This window comes from Chrysochloris asiatica, unplaced genomic scaffold (genome assembly GCF_000296735.1).
Source record: "Chrysochloris asiatica unplaced genomic scaffold, ChrAsi1.0 scaffold00040, whole genome shotgun sequence".
NCBI classification, from domain to species: Eukaryota; Metazoa; Chordata; class Mammalia; order Afrosoricida; family Chrysochloridae; genus Chrysochloris; species Chrysochloris asiatica.
In genome coordinates this window covers 19474080-19483749 of record NW_006408558.1, presented here as the reverse complement: position 1 = coordinate 19483749, position 9670 = coordinate 19474080, and the positions used below count along the sequence as shown (strand labels likewise).

Genomic DNA, 9670 nt, shown 5'->3' with positions numbered 1-9670 from the left:
ACCTGCCGCTTGCCCGCTGCCCAGCGCACCTGGCTTCAAGGGATCTCTCTGGGAGGAAGGACGGCGACATCGTCGCAGAGTTGGTCGCGGGCGCCCGACCTCCTGGACACCGTCTCTTCGCGGAAGGTGGGGACGCTTTTGACGACTGCTCTCCTGATTGCCCCCCGCCTGCAGCCAGCCCGGGAAAGGAGGGACAGCCCCGGCTCTAGTTACGAAAGCGGACGGTGCCGGCAAGCAGAGTTCGAAGATGCCCCGCGCGTTCCTAGTAAAGAAGCCGTGCGTCTCCACGTGCAAGAGGAACTGGAGCGAGCTCCCGGATGAGGAGCGCGGCGAGATCTACGTGCCAGGTGGGCGCTCCGCGGCCCGAGCCCCGGTCCGCGGCACCCGGGACTGAAGGGTGACCCAGGGACGGCGGGCGCCGGATTGAATGGCGAAGAGCCCGGGCCCCGTTAGCCGGCGGTGCGGGCGACCCGGGGCGGCGGGGGAGGGGAGGGCGGAAGGCGGCGCCGCGGGGGCGGGGCGGGGGTCTAGGTGGGGGACGCTAGCCGTTCCCAGGACTGGGGGGGGTGGGGGCCGGAGACCAGAGCCGTGGTGCCGGGGAGGCAGCGGGGTGTGTCACCGCTCAGGGGACCCTCCATTCTTGCGTCGTAAATCCAGAGACCTGGGACTTTGATGAGGCGGGCGGAGAGCACTGAAGCGATGCCACTTGGGGGGCAGGGAGCGAACATGAAGTTTTGGTGGAGGTTTGTGCTACTTGGAAGAGAAGATTCGGACTTTCTGCCCCTTTCAGGGCTCTGGCCCCTCCCCCACAGCCCTGGTGGCCTGGAGACCTGGTTGGGGCTGCTAAGGGGTCGCTCCAGCGCAGGGTTCCCGGAGTTTACCCCGGACTCCCGCCAGTGGCCTGCGGGGTTCACAGTGAAGGTGCAAGTTGCGCGCCGCCTACCCTCTAGACAAAGGTGGGGTCAAGTCTCTCCTCTTTAGGACCGCTCTTCCTTCAGCCCCGCGGAGGGCACAGCTGAGAGAAGTGATTTGAGGGAGCCTACCCCCTCCCCCACCGGGGGACCCAGCCTAGGTGAAGGGTGAAGGCAATTTGTTTTCGAGACGCCTAGACGGCGTCCGTCTGAATGAGTAACTCGAAGTGTTTACTCCCCCAGGGGCTTCGCCCTTGGAAGCCCTGAGAATACGTCCGCATACCATGCACCCCAACAAACCGTGGGATCCGGAGAAAGCCCTGTTTCCTTCCTAACCTCCCCTCCCGGGGCTGGGTGGGGGATGCGCTGAACCTCGGCCAGCGCCTCCCAGGGGGGAGAGGTGGTAATTAACCAACCGACTTTGACCCTTGATCTGCCAGGCTCCCTGGCACCGCCCCAGATCTTGTAGGAGAGTGGAGACTTACGGGTGATGAGGTGCCCTACAAGCGTTCTTGCCTCAGTTTCCCCATGAGGAAATAGTTGGGGGCAGGAGTGTAGTGGGGGAGGTCCCCACCACTACCACCCTCGCCCCCTGCAGGACCCAAAGACTGTGTGTGTTTGACTTCTAAATCCTATCTCAAGTTCCTGGGCCCCTCTTCTACATCCTCCTTAGAACAAGGGAGCATGCTGTAAATTGTGATCCCACTTGGGAAACTGAGACAAAAAAAAGATGTCCCTGGAGGTGGACTTGGAGTGGGCCCAGGACTCTAGTTTCTTGCTTGGCGGGCCCTGGAGGGCTGTGTGGTAGCTGTATGAGCCCATTTACTTTCCTTGCCCACCTCCGCCCTCACCCATGCTCAATTTGCTGCCTAGCTACTCCTTGGGATCTGATCATCTGAACTTGGATTGTGTGAAAGGTGAGCTGCCTTGCTCTAGACTTGGTCGCGTGTTATTTTTAGTTTATTTCACATCCCAATCAGTAACAGATCATGTGTTGACTTTTACAAAGGACAAAGAATTCCGTTTGTTCAAATCATTGACTTCCCTGAGTTCACTAGAACTTCATTTCCCTGCTCCGATCCTGGTGGCTGGGGACTCTGCCCAGGGTCTTGTGGTTGTGGTGGGTCCGAGCGCCCTGCTTCTGCTCCTTCTGCGGCCGGATGAACTGAGGTGGCAAGCCTGCCAGGCTAAGTATTGGGGTCTAAATCTCTGCTTTATCCTTTTGTGATGCTGAATCAAGTAGAGGGTAGAAGTTAATGTATCTAACTGTACTTCTGAAAGCCATGAGTCCTAGAGAGAACTTTCCCACTGTTTGTAGAAATAAGTAAGGGAACGTTCTCCATGTACGCTTGGGTGCCTCAGAGACTTGGAGGGGGGATGTTTTGTGGTGGCCTGTCCCTTGCCTGGGCCATTCCATCACCAGCCAACCATGACCCCAGGAGCCGCCCGGCACGTTTCCTTCACCCCACTTCACAGAGTCTCGGCACGTTGTGACCAGTAAGCACTGACCTATTCCCCCCGGGAGAAGCACTGGGAACATGGCAGTGTTTGTTCTGACCTTCCCGCCAGGCCCTCTGGGACCCTCAAAGCATCACTGAGACCAGGCAGGAGAAGGTGTAGGGACTGAAATGCTAGGCCCCAGCCTGGCAGCTCAGGCTCCAGGGCCCAGGGTCCCAATCACACCAGCCTTTCCTGAGGCAGGGGCCACAGTTGACCTCCTCAGCCTTAGCTGAGGGAAAAGCCTAGACGTGAGTCTAAAGGGATGGAAGGCAGGCAAGAATGGGGCAATGGCCCCCCCGGCCCTGGAGGACTGACAAGGGAATGGGGCCTTTGAGGGGGTCACAGCCCTCTACCGGGGCCTCCCCTGCCCTGTGTGGCTTTTCCCCTTTGCTGGGTCAATATTGAGTGAGGAGTAACAGAGTAGTTAGTGCTGATTTCTTGACAATGAACCCAGCACCTGTACCTAGGGGTAAACTCCACCTCTTGAACTGGTGGCTGAAATAACAGGGCGGCAGCCTGCTTCTCCAAGCTCCTGGAAGCAGGAATGAAAGGCTCTGGTGTTAACAGTTCATCAGCCCCGAGGAGGGGGACAGGCTCAGCTGCGAGGTAGTGTGGGAGCATCGGCCGCTGTCTTTCCAGGCTGAAACTTAGAACATCCCCTTGGACCCCAGAGATCTAGTGCAGGCACATGAGGCTAGCAGGAGCGAGTCAGCCTCAGGTGATGGTTCTCAGCACTCTGGGAGGAGTTCGCTCTGGGTCAGTACACAAGCACCATGGGCTTGGGCTAGCTGGGCCGACCTGTCCCATGTGGGGGCCGTTGTTCAAGCTGCCCATCTGATCAGTTGTCTGTGCCTAGGAGCAGAAGGCTGCCAGCTGTTTGTCTCAGAAAGAGCAGGGGAGGGCAGCATCGAAGCCTGGACATGTTAAAGTCAGGGTCGTCCCCCCCCAGTGCATATTGCTCATTGGTGTGGGCGGAACAAGGGGTCTGTGTGGACTGAGTGGGGCATCCCCCAGGCATGCCCAGTCCTGTGTTTGTGGGGGGTGTGAAGTGGAAGGAAGCCCAGTTCTAACTGGCTGAGGGCTGAGACACCCGGTTTCACCTTCATACAGTCACAGAAATGAAAACCTGCAGGGAGACGGGGGGGATGGGGGGGGGGGGGAGAGAAGGGGGGGGGGGGGGGGGGGGTAAAGGTATTGCCCCAGAGGAAAACTGTGTTGGCAGTTTGCAGGATGGACACAAAAGGCCAACAGATAGGCCCATTGTGTTGCCAGGGTGACCACCTGGGCCCACTGGCCAGAGCCGGTGTCCCTGTGGATGACTGCTAACTGGCTTTTGGGACTAGAGGAAAAGGGCCCAGGGGACCCTGCCCCTCCTGATAAAGTCTGCCTGAAGCCCACCTGGCTCCCACCTATCTCCCGTGTGCTGGGTCTCCTGCCCAGTCTGGTCCCAGGCCATAGATGGGGTAGGACCTGGCATTGTGTCCCAAATTTAGGTCAATAGCTGTCACTTCAAGAAAGAGGGGACTTGCTGAGGAGACGGCAGGGGAACACCACCCATGAGGTCTGATCGTGCCCTCTACATGGTCCAGGTTGGGTAACAAGAGGGGGCCCACAAGACCCCTGAGGGAGCAGGGAGGAGGCCCGCAGGTTCGGCTTTGCCACACTCCACAGCTGTGGGCGAGCAATGAGTAGCCCCAGCGGCAGCCACCGCCTTGCCGGAAACATCTAATTAGGGGACGAAGCAACAAGCAAGGGCCCAACCAGTTCTGTTTCCTGGCGCCTGCCACTTGGTGACACTCAGTGACAGTAGCAGCACGCCATGAGCATTCCCTGTGCGTGCGACGGCAGCAGGACACACTCGCGGGGGTGGTGGGAAGACAGGTTTGGCAGGGGTAGCAGGAGGCAAACAGCCCCACCCTGGACACCAGGGAGCTGCCATCCAGCCCCACCTGCCCCTCACCCAGGGTAGAGGAGGCACCGAGAACAAGCCAGGCTGCTCACTCCTTGTCCCCAGTTTCTCAGCGCCTCCGCAGGATCGTGTGGACAGGTCCTCCCAAAGTAGTTTGGATCCTTAGTACCCCAACACAAGTCTCTCCTTCAGTGGGGGCACGGGAGCCGAAAGTGACAATGCATTCTCATGGCAGTCCGCTCTGGGAAACCCTAGACATGGTCACTATGAGTGTGAACTGACTTGATGGCATACAACAACCACCACCTAAAGAAGCCTGGTGGCATAGGGAGTTAATTGTTGGGCTACAAACAGCAAGATCAGCAGTTCAAACCCACCAGCTGCTCTGTAGGAGAAAAATGAGGCTGTCTGCTCCTGTAAAAATTTAGTCTTGATGGTAACCCTAAGGAGCAGCTGGCTATAAGTTGGAATCTACTCAATGCCAGTGGGTTTTTGTTGTTGTTGTTTTAAACCCTCACCTAAGCAGCTCCAGTGGTTTAATGGTTAAGTGCTCAGCCACTAACCAAACGGCCAGTGGTTCCAACCCACTAGCTGTTACAAGGGAGAAAGATACACCCATTTGCTTCCATAAAGATGGCAGCTTTGGAAACGCTCTGGGGCAGTTCTACTCTGCGTAAAGTATTAGTATGAGTTAGAACCAACTCAGTGGTACACAACAACCCTCACCTGCTGTCCCCTGCCCCCTGTACTGCTGTCCCCCTGGGCAGAGTGGGATGGTGGGGTCCAATGCTGAGAGACCAGGATTTGTTGGTTTCTCCCTAAACCGAGAAGCACACTGTCATTCAGTTTTGAGTTCTCAGCTGGCATCTCCAGTCACTGGTACAGCGACATCAGAAGCTGCCAACCCCAGACCCCCTTCCCAGTCTTATGCAGACAGACAGACACCTTTCACAACATGTATCCTGATGACACGGTCCCTGCGAGCCCAGGCTGAGGGCCCAGCGCTAGTGAATCAACACACCTGCCAGGAATGAGGTGGCTCATTGAAGTCCCCCAGACAGATGGACGCCAGGGCCCGCAGAACGGGTTCTGGATGGTGGGCATGCCCATTCTCCTCTCAGATGTTTGTTGTGTTTTGAGCGAGTGAGAACTGGGGCCTCTCCGGAAAATGTCAGTTCTTTCACATCTACCCTTCTTCTACGATTATCCCGCTTTCCCCTGTGTCACCACTGCCCCTCCACCCTTGTCCCGTGGCCACCAGCCCATCCTGGGTCCTCAGCTCCTTCCTTGTCTCAGCACCTGCGGAAGAGCAAGGTACAGGGGGCCTGCTTTAGAATCCTAAATCCACCTCTTGCGTTCCTTGCCCTGCTGCTGCCCAGCCTCTTTCCTAGGCCCTTCTGGAATTTTCCTTCTGCGACTTGCAAAGTCCCCCTTGTTTACAGACTTTATTTAGAGAACTGAGACTTTGGTGGGGGGGGAAGATGAATACTAACTAAACTGACACACTGGCTTCTTTGCCCTGGCCTGACGGGATTTGCAACTTGTCTCCTGCATCAGTCCTTCCAAAGGACTGTCTTCTGGTTCTTTCTAGGCAGCCCCGTTTAGTGCAAGGTGTCACCGGGGAGCGGCCGCCTCAAAGGGCTGCCAGGTATCGGTGCCGCCGCTGCCGGAGGGTGCCCAGCCTCCCTCTGCCCAGTGAGCGGTCCCTGCTGAGGGGGTGGATTGTGCAACCATTAGGCAGGCCGCCCAGGAGACTGTTACGCCGCCGCATCCACCTGCTGCTCTCCAACCTCCTCCTTGTCCTGCCCCACCCGCTTGCTCACCTGTAGAGCCGGAATGGGAGCCAGGCACCCTGGTGGGCACACCCAGAGAAGGAAGTGGGCAAGGACCACTTGAGTCTCCCCCTCCTCACCTACCCCCACCTGTAGGCGAGGACCACTCAGGCCACGCTGAGTCTCAAAGTGCTGTCCTAGGCCCCAGTACCTCCTGGGCCATCCTCTGCCCCCGCAGAGCATGAACCTGGAATCCAGAGGGACTGGCCCAGGTGGGGCAGCAGACGGCCTGGGAGGATAATTGGCAGGGCAGGTTCGGTCCTCCCAGTTCCGCTAAGACACAAATTACTCAGAGGGTAGGCCTGTGGGCTGTGGCGCTTGGCTGGCGTCACCAGTAATTACCTTAATGGGTCGGGAGGGTTGGGGGCAGCCCTGCTCTGCCACATGCCTGGAAGGGGAGGGCCAGAGGCTCCAGGTTCCCGGCCAGCTCAGGGCCAGGGAACCTTCGCAAGCCCCCCTGGGCCCCATTTTCCCAATCAAGCCCCTCATGTGGCTCTTTTTCTTTCTTTAGTCAGCCTGGGTTTCTACCCGCCACAGCCTTACCGGGAGCCGGAGCCATCCGTGGCCGAACCCCCCTCTTGCCCCCTGGCTTTGGACATGAGTCTTCGGGACCCCAGCTACAGTATAGCCCCTGCACCATGCGTGGTGGCCCAGCTGCCCTCTGAAGACATGGCTCGCCACGCAGATGCTCAGGCCAGAGACCATGGCTTTCTGCGCACCAAGATGAAGGTACCGGCTCTTCGTGTCCCACTGAGGACAGATGGATAGGGCAATGGGGCAGGGCACAAGGCAGCCCTCGGGAGAGCTGGGTCTGGATCTGGGCTTGGGACTGCAGAGAATGAACGTCGCTGGAGCCCCGTGTGCGTGGGAAGAGGAAGTGTGGGCCTATGTGCACGTGCCAGGCTCTGGGGAGAAGCAACGGGGTTCCAAACAAATGAACCGTGGAGTTCATGGCCCAGGGGGCAGGAGTGGGAGACAGTTAAGGTTCCCCATGGTCTGTACCAGCCATCAGCCTTCATCCAGGTCTGCCTTCCCAACCTCTATGTCAGCCTTCACTACAGTGAGGCTAGACACGGGCCGGAGTGCCTCTGCTTTCGAGAAGGCCAGGCAGCTAGCGGGCCTGCATTCCTGGAATCTCCGGGTCTGCTAGCATCTGCCAGCAGCCATCAGTGCACGGGTTCTCCCAGCACTGTCTGCATGCCAACTGACAGAACTGGCCGTGAGAGCTGCTCCTTCCACCAACCTGTGGAGGCCACATGTGTGATCTATCTGGAGGAAGCCAGCACTGGGCTCTCGGGACATCACAGAGTCTCTTATCTGTCCACAAGGGTAGGGAGGATAGGACACCCTACCAGAGGACAGGGCCCTGACCCAAGAGCTCTGAATGAGCTGTGACCAGGGGAATTTCCCTGGGAGGGAGGGGAAGGCGGCAAGACTTGTCTCCAGGAGTCCAGGAAGAGGGGGAGGGTGATGCCAGTGACAGGGCTGCCCATGAGCACCAGCATCCCCCAGAATGCTCACAGGTGGGATGGACAGCCACTTCACCTGTACTGGCAAGCATACCTGGAGAGGCGCTCAAGTGCCAAGCAGGCCTTCAGAGATGGACAGGTGCCCAGGATGTGCTTCCCAGCAATCCCAGGCGATGAAGGAGAAGTGGACCTGATGGTGACAAGATGTGGGGCACGTAACATGGTGGTGTCTCTACTTTTGCATACATTTAAAATCATCCATTAATATGTGGCACTGTAGGATCAGCACTGTACGGCCACTGGTAAGGGCAGCGGCTCAAACCCACCAGCTGCTCCTCGGAAACCCTATACAGGGTCGCTATAAATTGGAACCAACTTGGTGGCACTTAACAACAACATAGCCCTGGTAGCGTAGTGGTTATGAATTGGGCTGCTAATCTCAAGGTCAGCAGTTCAAAACTACCAGCTGTTCCGCAGGAGAAATATGAGGCTTTCTGCTCCCGTAAAGATTTGCAGCCTCAGAAACCCTGTGCAGGGTCACTATGAGTCAGAACCGACTCCACGGCACATAACAACAACGATTTTAAAAAGGCTCATAGATGATAGGGCCATTCGTGTGATAAAGGGACCTGAGTGAGAGCCCCATTCTCAGGGGGCTGACTTCCTGTCCCCCAAATCTGCCCATCTTTAGCCCAAATTCTGGGTATTTGTCACAGACATCTTCCTTGTCTGCAGGTGACTCTGGGCGATGGGCCCAGTGGAGACCTCTTCACCTGCCACATCTGCCAGAAGGCCTTCACCTACCAGCGCATGCTGAATCGCCACATGAAGTGTCACAATGACGTCAAAAGGCACCTCTGCACGTACTGCGGAAAAGGCTTCAATGACACCTTTGACCTTAAGAGACATGTCCGCACCCACACTGGTAAGTGGGCTCCCAAGGTTAAGGTCAAGCTCCCCAGCTCTCCTGGGAAGGAGAGCCTCTTGGCCCTCTAGGCAAGTTTCCCCTCAGTTCCAAATTTGGAAGTCGGTGAACTTTTGTGGGACGGGCTGTCCTGGCATCTCTCTCCTAGAATCAGGGGTCCTGTCCTCCAAGTCCAGGAAGCTCTAAGGGTGAAGGTTTGAGGGGCAGTGCTGATGCCCGGCCCTCTGCTCCCCGCAGGCGTGCGCCCCTATAAATGCAGCTTGTGTGATAAGGCCTTCACGCAGCGCTGTTCTCTGGAGTCTCACCTCAAGAAGATCCATGGTGTGCAGCAGAAGTATGCCTACAAGGAGCGCCGGGCCAAGCTGTACGTGTGTGAGGAGTGTGGCTGCACGTCCGAGAGCCAGGAGGGCCACGTCCTCCACCTGAAAGAGCACCACCCTGACAGCCCGCTTCTGCGCAAGACCTCCAAGAAGGTGGCCGTGGCCCTGCAGAACACCGTCACCTCCCTACTGCAGAGTGACCACCACCTGTGAGTGGCCCCAGAGGCCCGCCCACCCTCCTCTGGCCGGGACCTTGGTGATCAGGACTCACACTGGTCTTCTGAGCCTGGGGAGAGGTGGGGCCGAAGGAGGCCGGGGCTGCCTTCCATCCGATGCCGAGAGCCTACGGAGATGGCCTTCTCAGGAAGATGGAAGGGTGGCCCTGCTGCCCTCAACCCAGAGCCGGGTTACAGGTTCCCCATGGGCACCCTCTACAAGTGACTGCAGTGGAGAAGCAGACAACAGTTCCCGATCAGTGCTTCTCTTACTCAGGGCTGTGGGGAGGCTCTGTCCTCCCCACAGGGAGACGCACACATACACTCGTACAAACAGCTGCAGGCGTGCGCACCATGCACGTCCTTGTCTACAGGAGGCCTGTCCACATAGCACCTCACTTTTAAGAAACCAGCCACAAGGTGCCAAGGAGGTTCTCTTTCCTTTTTTTGTTTTTGTTTTTAAAGATGACAAATGTACAGATATTAATATATTTTTGGTGCCAATGGCGACTGTTTTTAAGAGCGGGATGGAGCTGGCTCTTCTCCGTTCCCAGGTTCTTCTATTTATCCTGGACATTTCAGACTCTGT

At 57.6% G+C, this 9670-nt stretch overlaps 1 protein-coding gene across 1 annotated transcript; it reads left to right on the top strand.

Annotated features, from left to right (window-relative positions):
• The first annotated feature begins 247 nt into the window (after positions 1-247).
• On the top strand, positions 248-9079 carry OVOL1 (ovo-like zinc finger 1). Its single transcript, XM_006860914.1, has 4 exons — positions 248-347; positions 6664-6881; positions 8357-8546; positions 8784-9079. Exons 1-4 carry the CDS (start codon positions 248-250, stop codon positions 9077-9079), a joined length of 804 nt encoding a protein of 267 aa, XP_006860976.1.
• The last annotated feature ends 591 nt before the right edge of the window (positions 9080-9670 follow it).